We start from the raw sequence: 17176 nt of genomic DNA, 5'->3' as shown, positions 1-17176 counted from the left end.
CAGAAATCCTTAAAATACGTATTTTCAGTTATTGCTTTCTAAGCCTGAAACAAGATCACTTAATTTACAATTTCTATTTCAATTAGATAAAAGGTAGAGACAAATATCTTTATGAATGTGAAATGTGATTTAAAGTATCCATTTTTGGTCAAATGATGGATTCTTCACATAAATTTACTTAGATAAATATCCATCAAACACCTATTATATAGAAAGCATGATAGACATTTTATGAGTTCCAAAAATGTCATAGAGGAGTTTACCACCTGGCTCATGTTTTTGAAAGTATAGTACTAAAAATAACTGATCAATATGCTCAGAGATTACAAAAATGCAGGTTTTTATGAAAACATAGCTTCTGTGGGTGGGCTAGAAGTCTATATTTTCAGCAAGCATCCAGATAACTGAAATCTGACAAGGACTGTTCTGAGGACAGGATATATACCCAGCTTTATCCTAAGAGAAATAGCTGTGAATGGGGTCTGGGTTAGCTAAAAAGCAAAAAGGGATTTTGTATGCATGTGAAGCAGGCAGAAGATCTGTAGGATTAACTAGGGCTGAGAGCTGGTGTCTTAGGCAGAGCTAAGCCTAAGAATCTGAGCAAATAAGTGAGTCAGAAGGTTAGTTCTGCTCCAAAACAGTCTTTGCTTGCTTAGTAAGTAGGTGCTACTGCAAGTAAGGGGAGAAGTAGGTCTAGTAGGGCCTTCTGTGAGAGGCTTTTTTTACATAGGCAAAATCAGTTGAAGCTTAAACTCTACACCTCTAGTTTATATGGAAGCAGAATGAAAAATAACTGATTCATGCTTCAATTAAAAAAAAAGAAGAAATCTTTGAGGTCCATGTAAAGATTCTGATGCCCTTCTCTTGGGCACTCTGTCTTAATTATTTATCTATGGTAGCATTACTATATCTCCTCTCCCCTCCTAGTTTTTTAGACTAGTCCTCAAAAGGATGATCTAAGTGACCCTAGGCTTAACACTGTGGTCACATGGAAGAGACTCAATGACTACTAATGGAATGAACATAAACTGAAGTTTGGGGCCAGGAGTTTGGCCTAGTGGTAGAGTGCTTTCCTAGCCATGTATGAAGCCCTGGGTTCAATTCCTTGGTACCACATAAACAGAAAAAGATGGAAGTGGTGCTGTGCCTGAAGTGGTAGAGCTCTAGCTTTGAGCTTTAAAGCACAGGAACAGAAACAGCACCCAAGCCCAGAGTTCAAGCCCTACCACCACCACCACCACCAACAACAACAACAAAAGTCTAGCCAAAGTATATTTAAAGTTCAGTGATCAATGAACTGAAATTTAATTGTAAAAATAAACTGTTATTAGAATATGGTTATAGCTTTTTTGCAGTCTCAACTGCTCAAGTGCAGTCAATTCACAGAATCTGTATTTGTTTCTGGAAAATAATTCTTCCAATAAAAAATAAAATCTAGGCTTAAAATGTAAGTTTTGGACAGAGACCAAGTTTGCAGTTTAAAAAATTCTTTAGTTAGTAACTAAGTAAATAAACAACAACATAACATCTGTCCTGGAACAGTGCCTGGGACTGCCAAAGTTCAAAACCATTCTTTACTTTCTGAAGACAGAAAAGTAGTAATAAACTAAATTATAACCGAATTAGCCAAAGGGTAAATGTAGCTTTACTCAGAGAAATACCTTAATGACTTACTTATCTATCTCTGGCACAGAGATACACATTCCATGAGAGCGGGAATGCTTTTCTTTACTGCTACAGCCCCAATATCTAGACAAGACAAGAACCTGAAAGCTCATGACTATTAGCTAGTGTGTTTGTTGAATGAATAAAGAAATGGAAGCTAGGACAGAGATCTTGGGTTTTAAGACAGACTAGTGTACAGAGCAAGACCATGCCACCAAAAAAAAAAAAAAAAAAAAGTCAACTTTAAGTCCTATGTATTCTGCAAAGAAAATTTCCAAACAGATCATCAGCAAAGATATGCATGGACCTATGATCATAGCTTAAAAACAAAAGGTAGAACTAAAGAACTGGGAAATATTTATCAACCGTATTCTGAGAGATTTACCACAAACCATCCAGGAATGGAAAACAAAATCAATAGAAATTGGCAACATCAAGAATGTTATAAATAGTAGGATGCATTTAAAATGAAACAGCCAGAAGCAAACTGCACATTTCAGTCTTCTAAGCAATTTTTAAGGAATAATAAAATCCTACTTAATGTATTTATCTCAAATTAGAGATTAACATTTTATAACCAATAAAAGGTCCTTCAGATGGTCAGTGACTATATTTTGCTCTAAGGATATAACTGCTAATTATGTACACAGTCAAAAATAAATATTAATCTTAGTCTGAATGTGTTAGAAAATACTGTGACTTAAATATCCTTTTAATTAAAGAATAAAAAGTTCATCTAAATGTATCTCCATAGTTTCTAATTTCATTATTCATAACATTCATGAAGTTGGGAGGTTCTTTCTTCCTATGCAATTGTACAAGCTATTTCCTCAACTGTTCCCTTTTGGATCATGAAAACAATTCTGATAGTCTTCTGGAAAATTTTGCTGTTATGACAAGCTTAGACTTCTATCTACTTTGCCTCTTAACATACTTCTAAGTAAAAATAAATGTTATCTGGGTACTATCAGTCTTGTATTATAAATTCAATATCCTACATTTACCTTTTATTAAACATATTTGGATTTCCTTGAGTTCTCCAAGAAGAGTATTTATTCTGCCCAGGAGTCAAGTTAACTGGTTCAGTAAGCTGGCACGTTTCTTCACTAGACAAAGATTAACTTAACCTTTCAGTTAAGAGAGGAAATAAATTGGATAAAACCTTTCTTCATTATTCCTACTCTCTTTGTTGTGTTTACAGTACTAGGGACTGAACTCAGTCTTGTGCTTGCACTTTACAACTTGAGCTACATCCCTAGTCTACGGGAGGAAATAAAATGCAAACAAGACAGGGGCTGGGAGTTTGGCCCAGTGGTAGAGTGCTTGCCTAGCTGCATGAAGACCCAGGTTCGATTCCTCGGTACCACATATATAGGAAAAGCCAAAAATGGTGCTGGGGCTCAAGTGGCGGAGCTCTAGGCTTGAGAAAGCCCAAGGACAGTGCTCAGGCCCCGAGTTTAAGCCCCAGGACTGGCACACATAAACACACACCAAAAAAAAAAAAAAAAGGAATTTCTTGAATCAAGATGAATAGCACTTTTATTCTTTTCCTTCTGGAATAATTTAGGTATTAGTTTCACACTCGCAGACCATGACAAGTCAGAGTGTCACTAGACCATCAGAAGACTGAGAAAGTATATATTAGATACATGGCACCAGTCTACTCATCAAAAGTGCATCATTTAAAACGTGTTTAAATGAGGTAATTAGATAAATATGGTGCATGACAGGGAAGGAACTAAATTTGGAAAGAAACAGATAAGTGAGAACTACCGAATAGTTTAGAGGCAATTGCAAGGGAATGATACAAATCATTTTGTTTAAATGTAATGCATGGAACTTAGTATTTTTCCCATAAAACTTGAAATAGTGCCTTTTCTTTTGAGAAAACTGGACGGGAGCTTTATTTAGACAAATCAAAGTAAAAATTTTCCAATAGGCTTATCTCTTATTAAATATTTAAGGTTTAATTTAGTGCTAATTCTTGGTATAAAAAATAAGTAACTTGGGCCGGGAGTTTGGCCTAGTGGTAGAGTGCTTGCCTAACATGCACGAAGACCCTGGTTCGATTCCTTGGTACCACATACATACAAAAAAGCTGGAAGTGGTGCTGAGGCTCAAGTGGTAGAGCTCTAGCCTTGAGAAAGTCCAAGGACAGTGCTCAGGCCCTCAGCCCAAGCCCAGGACTAGCTTGTGATAACACAAGCTCACTTCACATAAATACCACATTAAGTATGTACAATTTTCATTTCCAATTTCAGAACTACTGACTTTGGTTAATATGGATGTTTAAAATCTGGGTAACTATCTTGGCAAACTTTCTATCTTTGTCTAATTTGCAAGCCCTTCCAAATGAGGAGAGAAAAAGTATGAACTGCATGTTGATAAGTGAAATCACTAACTTTAGTCAATAAAAAAAAGTATTTGAGATACAAGAGTAACATTTGGTGTTTAAGGCCCCCCCATTGGCTATAAAAATGTTATAATTACACGTACATTTTTTTCTTTTGCTCACAACAGAATGTGAACTCAGGACTGAAGTTTGCTTGGCTGGATTCCATGGCTGGTGCCCTATCACTTATAGCTTGGCTTTCTGTTGGTCATTTGAGATGGAATCTATCTTTTCTGTCTGGGCTGGTATTGAGCCATGATCCTCTAGATCTTAAGCCTCATGAGGAGCTAGGATTACAAGTGATAGCCACTGCTAGCACCTGGTTATTTACAGATCTTAAAAAAAAATTTTTCCAGTCCTGGAGCTTGAGCTCAGGGCCTGAACATTGTCCTTGGGCTTTCTCAAGGCTAGGGTTCTACCACTTGAGCCATAGCTTTTTCTATATATGTGGTACTGAGGAATCAAACCCCAGTCTTCATGATTGGTAGGCATGCATTCTACCACTAGGCCAAATTCCCGGCCCTATTTAGAGATTTTTTTAATTGAATACATTTATCAGCAGAAATAGGTATAGTAACAGTACTGCATAATACATGCAACATTATAGCCAGACAATTATGTAGTTTTTTTTTCCTTTTTATTTCCAAAGGTATAGACTATTTCTTAAAATAAGTTGAGATTTAGGAACCTTTTAGCTGTGTCTCATTATATTTTAAAACTATTCTCACTACTGTGGTTTTCAATGAAAATTTTAATTTAAGTATGATTATTTTAGAATGTTTATTTAATAGCTATTTTTATAGCAAGGCTTTGTTGACAGCATAATAAATCAAGCTACTTATAACAGAGTTAGAAATGAAAAGGAAGCCAATTTTACCTTAGTAAATTTTGCTGCATATGTTCAGCCTTCATTAAAATTTGAACCCCCACCTGAGAACGAATATAGGCTTTCAACCTGAAATGAAAATGTTATATTGAAAAAATACTGATTTTTAGCATTACTTCAAAACAGTGTTCATGAAGACTAAGCATTTGTGCACAGCTTGTAGTATTTAAATTCATGTAAACATTGAAAGGTAAAAGGCATTTCTAAGCAAGCATTTGAAAACAAAATTACCTTTCTTCTCTTGGTTTAATTAGACATCTTAAATTTAAATCATACCTGTTTTAGCCAATTATTCATCTAATTTACTTTTGACTTGCATCTAATTTTAGTGACACATATTCTGCCCAATGACATGACTAGCAATAATAACTGTTATACGGTTTTCTGGAGGACTGTCCTGTGTCAGAGTTGTCCTGAAGACAGCCTGATATATGACATGGATTTCAGGTAATCTGGGCACAACTTTTTTTAGTAGCAGAAAAATGAGATTTAACAGGTCAGACATTTAGAATTCAATGAGTCTGAATTTTAGACAGCAAAACACTTTGGGACTAAACCAAATATTGATATCCCAAGCAAGAGCATCTGGTAAAAATAAAGTCAATTTGGTTCCTTCCCAGGAGCACTAACATCTTATTCTCCAGTAACCATTTCCTTTTATTGAGTCCTTTTATTGAGCTCTACCTCCTATACACTAGGTCCTATACTAAGAACTTCATGTGTAGTATATCACACACACACACACACATACACACACACACACACACAAATATGCTAGTAGTATTACCATTCTCTTTTTACTGGTAGAAAAAGTCAAGGGCTGGACGTTAAGTAATCTGCTGCTGATCACACAGTTAATAATAAGGGAGAGAGCCAGTTATTTTATTCTAATTCAGACATCCATGACTGAATTTTTCCACTATGCTTTGTTAACCACTTTTGTCGTATTTCTGGACAGGAGGCAAAGTGTACCTTATAGATTTCTATGAAGACTTGGCCGAAACAGATTGTTTCCTGTCTTTAACAGCTACTTGGAAAGTTTTAATTTTCGGAGTTTTTGGTTCAACTTGAAATGCAGCTTAGTTTTAGGGTTGAGAGTAAAGACTAATTCCAGACTACCAAAGTTTCTCTGTTTATTAGTTATATGAGGTTACTTAACTACCTTAACACTCAGTTTCCTCATCTGTAAAGTGAGTATAATAATAGGAGTTTACGACATACCAGGTTATTGTGAGGATTGAAAGAATTCTTTGTTGCTATCTGCTTTCAAGTATCTCTGGAACACCGTATATTCTTTCTTACTGTTTTTACTTGTATTACTGATGACCGTCAGTAAACATCAAGAAAATGGGACTAAAATTGAACTGTATCAACATATCACATTCTAAAACAAACTATAATTTTTCATAATAAATGCAAACCTAAAGACATTTAAGTATTTTTAACATGCCATACACTTGTAAGATTTTCGAAAAGTACCTCTGACGAATTACAGGATCCGACTTTTCAGGATCAATGTAACATTTTAGAATTTCATGAATGGTTTTATCATCTGGTACTCTTCAACAAAGAAAAAGAAAATAGACAAATTATTATGTATAAATTGCTACTTTTATAAATCAATTAACAAATGTATAGCTTCTTGCTTAAAATGTGAACAAAGATATTTCATTTATTTTTGACAAAACATTCTTCGAGGCAAAATTGTATAGGAAAAAAAGCAGCAGGCGGGTCTTAGGTACCCTTCGTTTTAATTTGGGTCTGAGGCCAGGACTTATACTGGGTACCTGATGCTTTTGCTCATTGGCTAGTGTTCTACTACACCTCCATCCCATTCTTGGGCACTCTTAATAAGGCATTAAAAAATATTTTCAAACACTTCTTAAAGATCAGATTTGAAACTTGATAATTTCCCTGGGAAGAAGGTATTTTAACTTTCTGTATTCATATTCAGTTTTACTTTTGTATATAAGTCTATACAAACAAAATTAAGACACTTTTGAAATAGTAACTTTATCCAATCATTTAGACATAATGTCCATTTTCTGGACTTGCCCCTACTCTTCCCCCACTCCCTTGCACGGACTCATATAGTATGTATTCTTCCTTAACTTGCTTTCCTCATTCATCATCATTTGCAAAGTTGATATATATAACTGTAGTTCATTTATTTTAGTGCTCTCTTAGTATTGTGTTGTGACTATATTACTGTTTAGTCACTGAACCTTAAAGGACTATCAGTTCATAGCAGACTGGTAATGCTATACCTTTTTTCTGTGTACTCAGCTTGACTTTGAGGAAATTGGAGCTTCACATGCCAACAAAACTGCTGTTTTCTAGGAGAGAAAATAATCATGTGAGGATCAAGGGAAACCATCAAATTTTCATGCAAATCCAATTTCCTAAATGTTCATCTCAAATAATCCTTCAGTTATTCTTAGAATCTAAACTACCACTTTGATTAAGGACAATTTGCTTTTTTCCAGGATATTATAAACTATATTTCTGAAATAATATACTGTAAGGTTGGTAAGAAAAAAATTAAAGTGAGAAGTTCTGAATTCTTAGAACTTCCAGAATTAGGAGGCAATTTCTCATAGTTGAGGGGCTTTTGAGATCAATATGCTATCACTTAATGTTTACGAATACATTTCCTTATGACTAAATATAATAAACCGATGTCTTTGCCTGGCTAGTCTGGAAATTAGGTAAATGAAGAATTGTCCAGATGGGTCCAGCTGGCTACAAATATATGTGTGAGGCATGACTACGTGCATTCAGTAGCAAAACAGGAGACAACAAGCTGGTTGCTAAGTAAAATGCATGCTGAGCTACAGTCCCTTTTCTTTCAAGTCTAAACTTTGGTTTGATGTAATCCATGAACAGCTTGATTTTAGAAAAATGACCATATGTCCTATGTAACACATGCAAATTTAGTGACACTATACACCATTTCCTTTATTCAAAATGCTAATGATCAAAATATTGAATCTACTGTAGAAGTTTAAATATTTTCACTAAAAAATGATTTTACATGTTTTCCAGTATTGGAAGGAAAAAAAATAACCATGGGCAAGTTAATGGCTGGTAGCATAATTTCCAAGGAATGATCTTCTTGAAATCTTTCCTTTACCAGTATTACCTCAAAATCTAAAATAACTTTTTATGTGTGTGCTGATCCAAGGGTCTGAATAAGGTCAATGTGCTATCCATGAGCTTTTTAACTGAAAGCTACTATTCTACCACTCAAGTCACAGCTTTATGATGGTTATTGGAGATAAAGTCTCAAGGAAGCCAGGCATGGTGGCTCATGCCTGTAATCCTATCAGGCAAGTCTGGAAGCAGTGGGAGGACCCCCAGTCTGAAGTATTTCTTCATCCTCTGAGGTCACATCCACTTCCACTGTGGCCACACTCCTCGTCCTATATAATCTCTCACTTCTGGCCATAAGCCCTTTTCTTCTGCCTGACTCCATCTTGTGCAGCTGTAGGTCTGTTTTTTTCTCTCTCTTGAACTACAAACCCCTTGCTTCAGTCTCTAAATGCTGAGATTATACAACCAACTTCCTATAATCCTATTTTTGAAATGCATTCATTTCTAAGAAACAAAAGACTCATGATCTTGTAATTACACTTTACCAAGGTGGGTAAAGAAAAAATTGAAGGATATGCTGCAGAGAATTGCTGTAAACGGGGTGCAAGCAGCTCGGTTTGAAGCCATCCTGGACAGGAATGTCCATGAGACTTTCCAATTAATTACCAAAAAGCTGGAAGTAGAGCTGTGGTTCTAGTAGAGCAGAGCACCCGCTTTGAGCACAAAAGCTCAGGACAATGCCCAACCCCTGAGTTCAAATCCCAGGGCAGACATACATAAAACCAAACCAATCACCCTGCTATAAAGGAATCAATTTTCCAGTTTTCATAAATTATATATAGTCTCACTTTAAAAATGTTATACACATATCCAAATATTTTAAAAGAATTTCTAAAGATATAGTAGACATTTTTTTTTGGGGGGGGGGCAGTCCTGGGGCTTGAACTCAGGGCCTGAGCACTATCCTTGGGCTTTCTCAAGGCTAGAGCTCTACTACTTGAACCACAGTACCACTTTCAGTGTTTTCTATGTTTGTAGTACTGAGGAATCGAACTCAGGTCTCTGTGCATGCTAGGCAAGCACTCTACCAATAGGCCACACTCCTGACCCATAGTAGACATTTTGATAGTCTATTTGACCCTACTTATTACCACCATCCTTCCTTGTCTATAATCGTACTCTAACCAAGGAATACCACCCTTGACCTCCAGGGATGTGTTGTCTATTGGCTTTAACAAGACCAATTATTTTCCAGATACCACGGCTCAGGACTGGGCAGATAATGTAGGTGGCCTAATCACTGTGGGTTTCTGATATCCTTGTTCAATATTACCATGAAAGAAAATCTTATGGATAAAATTTAAACCAATTGTTATTGCCAGCAACATCCTACAACCATGAAGATTAAGGTAATATCATAGAAAACTCAAGGAAAGCCTTAAGTTTATTCCCCAGTACATCAAAACAAAGCAAAATATCAAAATTAGAAGATACAATGAAGAATCATACTATAATCAAGTCACTATATCTATGAACACTGAAGTCCATCTTATCTTGGACATGCACTTTTTAGAGATAAAATGCCCTTTGTACAATAGCCCAAACAAATCCGAATTCAGTTTTTTATTTCATGCAGTATAAAGAATCCTAATTGATATAACTGATTAATTTTTCTTATTTCTAGGTTTTATCTTTTACATTTACAAGAAAAGAAAAGAGGGACTGAAACTGTTAAATGTAACATAAGGCATAACTGATACTATTTTTGGAAGAAAAAATTATTTTATTCCATGGTGAACTATGATTTTACTTTAAAGATAGGAAATCTACTAAATTTGGAACCACCCCCCCCTTCCCCAAGGAACAAAAAATATGTATGAAATAGCTACATAATCCTCTATTTGTACATAATCTTTTAAAATATATTTCAAGGTAAAAACTTGAAGTTTCTCAAAAATAAATATAACCATTCCTAATAAAAATTATTTGACTAGGATTAGTACCATGATAAGTGTTTTTAGAAGCATGAATACAAAGGATCTGTTTAGGTATTTAGTATGGATTAAAATGACTAAGATCCCAGAGAACGAAAAGCACAATTTTGTGTCTTACATCACCATGAAAATATTTTAAGAGGTTCCAGTTCTATAGTTTGACCTTTAAAAAATTAGTAGTACTACCACATGATAACAGGAAACAGGTTAACTATGTGCTACTGGCTTAAGCAGACAGTATATTCAGAAAATGGATGTAGCAGGTGAAGACTAAAAGGAAAAAGAACATTTTGCTTCAAAATAAAGTGATAAACAATGGAGCACTTAAAGCAGTTTTCAACTGGCAGTGGGTTGGAAGCAAGGGGCATTTGGAAATGGCTGACTAAACTTGAGTGTTCCCAGACTGGGGAACACACAGGCATCCACTGAGTAGGGGCCAGGAATTCTAGCCTTCCTGTGAAGCAAGAGAACATCCCACACAACAAGAGCAACAAAAACAACTGTCAAGTTACTAAAAACACCAGAATATAGGAAGACAGGATCTACGCATACCAAAATGAATAGCAATACCAAATGCTTTGGTATTGGAGAAAAGGTGCACTTACAGGAACTCAGTTAAAGGAGACATAATGGGGAATATCACCACTGGTTCTTAGGAAATAGAGAAGAGAGCACTCTGGGATTTAAAAGGATGAACACTCAGTATTATTTTGATACAAAAAGGAAACCATCTAGGGACATATAAAGACTTAGACTTGAATATGAATCACCTGTATAAACAGCAAGATTGTTTTTGCTGAGTGTTTACTTTTACCTAACCTCCTGACCTCTCTGATGTATTTACTCCCACCTGAGACAGGCACAATTACTGTCACTGTCTCTTTACCACAGACAAGCAGACAGGTATAGAAAAATAATTTACTAAGAAAATTCACTTACACATAAACAGTAATTTTGCCACATAATACATATTCAAGAGATTACCAAATAATCTGTCTTTCAGGAGCAAATAAACATACAAAATTTATATTATGCTTGGCGAGAAACATTTTAAAAGGTACTTCCTACTTCTTGAAAGGTATCAATTTCGAATTAGAGGGCTATAGAATAAGGAGAAGCCATAGAAGTGCTGTAACATTTGAAAGCTACAAGGCCAGATGACAAACTAATTTTAGGTACTGTCAATTCTGCCTATAGCCAATTGAGGTTTCTATGAGTTAAATGGTTAGCGTGGGCACATAAGCATAAATATTCTGAGAGCTGGATGCCCATGGCTTACACCTATAATCCTAGCTACTCAGAAGGCTGAGATCTTGAGGACCATAGTTCAAAGCCAGCCTGAGCAGGAGACATTTACCTACCATTAACCAGAAAACTGGAAGTAGAGCTGTGGCTCAAATGGTAGAGCACAAAAGCTCAGGGACAACATCTAAGCACTGACTTTAAAGTTCCACGACTGAAGCATGTGAGCATGTGTGCGCATATGCACACATAGACACACACTACTGCTGTGGAGAGGTACCTTTTTTGTGTTGTAAATGATGGAACCATTAAGCTTCTATTTTTCTACAGTTTTTCTAAAACCTTGCCATTATTCTGGAATTCTTCCATTAAGCTGTATGAAAGCACTTATGGCCAAGATACTGAAGAAGTAAACATTTTAACCCATCAGCAAGTTTGTACCAAGCACATATTATGTGATCCCTCAAATCTCAATGCAAAATCCACCTGTCCCTCCATGTGCACAGTGCTAAACTTATCATTTCATTTTCCTTTGCTCTTTCCTAAAGCCAATTTGGACCGAAGTACAAATCTGAACTACTTACACACTAAAAAATATATATATATATATACTGGAACATGGTAAGTTATACAGGACTCTAGACATTCACCCACACTGAGAACAAAGGAGGATATTCTTAGAGAGGGATGCAAAGCACAATGCCTATGTGCACCTGATTATACAAAATAATACTGAAATAAACTTCAGACAAGATAAAGGAGATTTTTTTTTCTTTTTTGCTGTTTTTGTTTTCTTTCCTATCTTGTTTGTTTATTTGTCTGTGGGACACACAAATGAAGGGTCAAAGGGTGAACACAATGCAGCAATGGTACTCACTAGACATTCCATTGAAATGAAACCATACACCTGTGGGAAATCTGAGAGGGAGCAAGGGGTGACACTGTCCAAAACAAATGTACTTATTACCTGAATTTTGTGAGGATAACCTATTGTATATCACCTTTATAATAAAAGCAAAATAACCAAGTAACAACCTCTGCTATAAGAAATGTATCACTACAGGGGCTGGGGTTTGGCCTAGTGGTAGCATGTTTGTTTGCCTAGCATGCACGAAGACCTGGGTTTGATTCCTCGGTACCACATACATAGAAAAAGGGTGGAAGTGGGGCTGTGGTTCAAGTAGTAGAGCTCTAGCCTTGCGAAAAGTCCAAGGATAGAGCACAAGCCCTGAGTTCAAGCCCCATGACTGGCAAGAAAAAGAAAAAGAAATGTATTGCTACACAGCTGTTTATGAAAAAAATGCTGACTTTAATAAAAGAGTAGATGGGTACACCACTGTAATATCATTATAATCTTATCATTTTACTTGAAGAATAAAATGGTAATTTAAAAAAATTTGTAAGTTATTATTTCTTTACAAGAGGGACACCTAGTGGCTAGCTTTTACAACAGGACTGAACTCTTAAATACTAATTGACATTGTTGTGTAATAATTTGGTATATATTACATACATACATACATACATACACACACACACACACACACACACACACACACACAAATATATACATACACATTGTGTGTGTGTGTGTCCTGCTGTTGGGACTTGAATTCGGGGCCTTGCACTACTGATGTGGCTTTTTAGGCTCACAGCTGGTGCTGTATCACTTGAGTCATGCCTCCAGTCCCAGATTTTCTAAACTAGTCTTTAAATATAACACTGAAGACTACAGAAGCTGAACAGAATTCTTTGAAAAGACCGGGTATTCTTTTTTTTTTTTCATTCCAGCAAAACTATTGCTCTTTTTTTCTTTTGTTTTTATTAAGACTATGTCTTTCTATGCTGCTGGGGTTTGGCTTTTAACTCACAATCCTCCTGCCTCTGCCTCATGTGGTGCGATTTTAAGAGTGTTCCACAGTGCCTGGCTAAAAGCTTGATAATTTTCATTGGAATTACAGAAAATACAGGAGTATCTAGCAAGCTACTTCGTAATGACGTTTTCAACTTGTTTTTCCTACAGGTGCTATATTGGATATATTTTGCTTATTATTTACTTCCCTTAGCAATCAAAATTTCTTGCAATCCTGATTTTGACTCATGAAATAACTATAAACTCAATGAATATGTCTCCAGTAGTTCTCAAGTAATTTTCTTCCCTCAGAGGCCATCTGGTAATGACAAGACACATTTTGTTATGACAACAGAGGAGTAGGTATGTTTATGTCACAAACATCTAGTTGTTAATGTCTCAGATGTAACTAAATATCCTAAAGTGCACAAGACTGGGTCTTGTAATTTATCCAGCTCAAATGTCAACAGTAACAAGATGAAAAACTCTGTCCTAAATCAGTGAAAATGTCAAATAAAAATGACCAAAATACTGCAACACATTGAAGAGATACTCAAGCTATCCATCAACTAACCAGCAACATTTTTAAATATGAGTTCAAGTAGCTGAGAACTCACTTTAAAATTCAGTATCTGAATAGAAGTATTTTAAATTTAGTTAATTAGTATTCAAACCATCCCCCATTTCCCAAACCATTGAAAAATAAGAACAGGCAACTCTCACAACTAACAAAATGAAACAGCAATGGAGTTATACTGATGAGGATTATTTTTCACTAAACTAATGGTTTTATGAATGAAAGGTCACTTTACCACCAGGAATGAATGAAGTCAAATTTTACATCTGAATTTTAAAATAATACTCAAAACACATGAATAGCTGAATCACGGTAGCAATCAAATACAACCATATTAAGCAAAATAACTATATCAACCAGTCAAATTAGTAACAATTATTTTTTAAGAGATTCCTATAGTGAAGAGATGACCAGGTATCCCCATGCACTACAAATGAAAATGAATATTGCTTTCAGCTGAGAATTATTATTACTATTTCCACTTTAAAGACATAAGATACTGAAGCACAAAGCAGGTAGCTCAATATCTTGTGACTAGAAAGATCATATAGCCTAGTTCTAGTTTAAAATAAACATTCTATTTCACCATTTCTGTTATATGGATTTTTTTTGGGGGGGGGCAGTTCTGGGCCTTGAACTCAGGACCTGGGCACTGTCCTTGGGCTTTCTCAAGGCTAGAGTTCTATCACTTTGAGCCACAGCACCATTTTAGGATTTTTTTTCTATGTACGTGGTACCAAGGAATTGAACTGGGATCTTTGTGCAAGCTAGGGAAGCACTCTACCACTAGGCTAAACTCCCAGCCCTGTATATAGTTTTTTTTTGTTTTTTGGTTTTGTTTTGTTTTGTTTTTAAAGTGCAAGACTGACTAAAATAGGCACTCTCACAAAGTAATGTTTATCCTGGATAGAATTATATATATATCTATATATTTTTACTTTCACTCACATTTAATACTGTTTTTATTTAATCTTTTAAAGCAGTAGAAGTATGCATAGAAGGAAAACCTGAAATAGCACCAGTGGTCATATCTGAATACTGAAATTAAAGGTGCTATTTTCCCCTAAAGTTTAGATATGAATGTCCATTTGCATGCTACTCTATCAATTCTTTCCCATATGGTAGTTACTCTCTAGATAAATTAACACACCAAAGTTCACAACCCCACAGGTAGCTAACACTGCTTCACTCTGCAGATGTGACATAACCTAAGAAATGGACCCTACTATGTACCATGTTGCTGATGGTCTCAAAGGTGGGGACATTATTTGAGCCCAAGAAATTGACAAGCTGTCTCAAAAATTAACATTAAAAATAAAAACAAGGCTCTTGGAAGTTGGGCATCATGTCATACATCTGTGACCTCAAGCATCGAGGCAAGGAGATCATGAGATCATGAGTTCTATCTAGATCAGTCTGGGCTACACAGAAGACCTAGTGTCAAAACAAAAAACAAGATAAAAATGCCAGGTGTGCTGGTTCAGACCTGGAATCCTAGCAGTAAAATCTAGAAGTGGAAGTCAGTCGGGGCTCACAGTGAGTTTTAGGTCTGCCTGGGCTACACATGGAGACTTTTGTCTCAAAAAAACAAACATACAAACAAACAAAAACCCAACCAAACAAAAAGAAGGGCTGAGAAAGGAACCGATATGTTTTGCTCAAGGCCCACAGTCACGAAGGAGCTGAATTGGAAGGGTTCTTTCCGATTGTAACTTTATATACAGAAAGCTCTGAAAAGTATTCCCCAGTGATTCAGTTGAATCACAGGTCACTCATCCCTTGGAATCCATGGAGGACTGGTTCTAAGGTTCTGCTTAGATACCAGGATCTTTAGATTCTCTGTCTCATATAGAATGGCTTGGTATTTGCATATAACCTACATACATTCACCCATTTACTTTAAATCATTTTTAGGTAAGACCTAATACAATGTAAATGTTATGTTCACAGGTACTATGTTTAGTGAATAATGAATGCAGAACAGTCTGTAAAATGAGAACCTCAGCAGAAACACAGGTTCTCTCCCCCTCTCCCCCCACGCATTTCTAATTTGTGGGTGATGAGATCTGCAGACATGGAATGTATAGACAGACACAGGAGGCCTAGTAGACTGTACTTTGGAGTCCTATTTCCGCTCTACTCTTAGGACTTTCCTAAACCAACACTTTGAGAACATAGCCAACTATCTGTACTCAAAGCTTCATTACTAGAGAAACTGTTTTGAAGTCTACTCCTTCTTGACAGCCAGCTTTTGAGTACAATACTATTCAGAGTTCCAATGTAGAAATGACAACAAAAGCCTCTGTTTTAAATATGAGTGTTTCTGCCTTGTCTCACCACTTTGTCCATGAAATACTCTTGGTGTTAATGTTCCTTAAGCAATTCGCATAAGTAAGAAGGCTATTAAATATGTATAACATTAGCTAGGCACCAATGACTCAGGTCTGTAATCCTAGCTACACATGAGGCTGATATACAAGGATTTCAGTTTGAACCCAGCTCACACTAAGAAGGCCATGAGACTCACATCTATAATTAACCAGCAAAAAGCTAGAAGGAAGTAAAGGTGTGGCTCAAGTAGCAGCCCACCAGCCTTCAGTAAAAAAAAACAAAACACTAAGGGAGAGACAGAGCCATTCAAACACCAAAACAAACAAAGTATATCAAACTCCTACCCAGGGAAAAAGAAATTGTCACAATAAGAATATTTACTAGATGGTGAAGTTGAGAAGCTTCCACATTACATGCTCTAATTTTTATTAGTCACATGATATTCTATTTTAGAAGTTGTCTTGTCATTCAGTAAGAATCTATAATCACATTTTAGACAGCAATGTTGTAGAGCAAACCAATCAAGACACTCAGTAAACTACAGAAATTAAAAACCTACCTTACATCAAAATACGTTGAATTCTCTTTCCTTTTGGTGAATCCATTGGGAAGAAGTTTTAAGTTAATACCTTGCTTTCGGGCACGATTTTTCATAAAAAACATCTAATGGGTAGACCAAAACAGATAAATTAGAAAGTGCTTTACAACTCACACGTGAGAAAACAATGTACAAAAACAAGATTCACTTAGGTTTCACAAATGGCTCATTCAATCTTTTTAACACTATCAGACAGGCAGTAGCATCATTTTCATTTTTACAATAAGAATGAATTAAATGCCAACATCATAACTATCTCTGAGAAGCAGAATATATACTCAAACATAGGACTACTGTATTCTAGAGCCTATGCTTTTAACTCTATGTCTGAAGGAAGATTCCCAATTCTAGAGTTGCAAATATTAAGTCAAAGAAGAAAAAAAAAATCACTCAATGTAAAGACAAAGCATAAATCAAGTTTTTAAATGAATGGGGACATTCACATATGTATATGTATTTCTAAAATTCTCTTAAAAACACTTAGGAATTGGCAATGAAAACTCAAGATAATTAAGCAAAGCAATGAAGCCACTGCAGTAAGTGCAG

General features: G+C 35.8%; 1 protein-coding gene across 1 annotated transcript in view; it reads right to left on the bottom strand.

Annotated features, from left to right (window-relative positions):
* Positions 1 to 17176, bottom strand: part of Znhit6 (zinc finger HIT-type containing 6) — a 34125-nt gene that overhangs the window by 9854 nt on the left and 7095 nt on the right. The window contains exons 5-8 of the mRNA XM_090334496.1: positions 16592 to 16695; positions 7211 to 7279; positions 6423 to 6503; positions 4935 to 5012 (exon numbers count right to left, since the gene is read on the bottom strand). Of these exons, the coding sequence (XP_090190622.1) occupies positions 4935 to 5012; positions 6423 to 6503; positions 7211 to 7279; positions 16592 to 16695 (332 nt within the window). The remainder of the gene's footprint in view (positions 1 to 4934; positions 5013 to 6422; positions 6504 to 7210; positions 7280 to 16591; positions 16696 to 17176) is intronic.

This window comes from Megascapheus bottae, chromosome 6 (assembly GCF_031878675.1).
Source record: "Megascapheus bottae isolate mThoBot1 chromosome 6, mThoBot2.hap1, whole genome shotgun sequence".
In the NCBI taxonomy this organism is placed as follows: Eukaryota; Metazoa; Chordata; class Mammalia; order Rodentia; family Geomyidae; genus Megascapheus; species Megascapheus bottae.
This window is presented reverse-complemented; position numbering and strand designations above follow the sequence as displayed.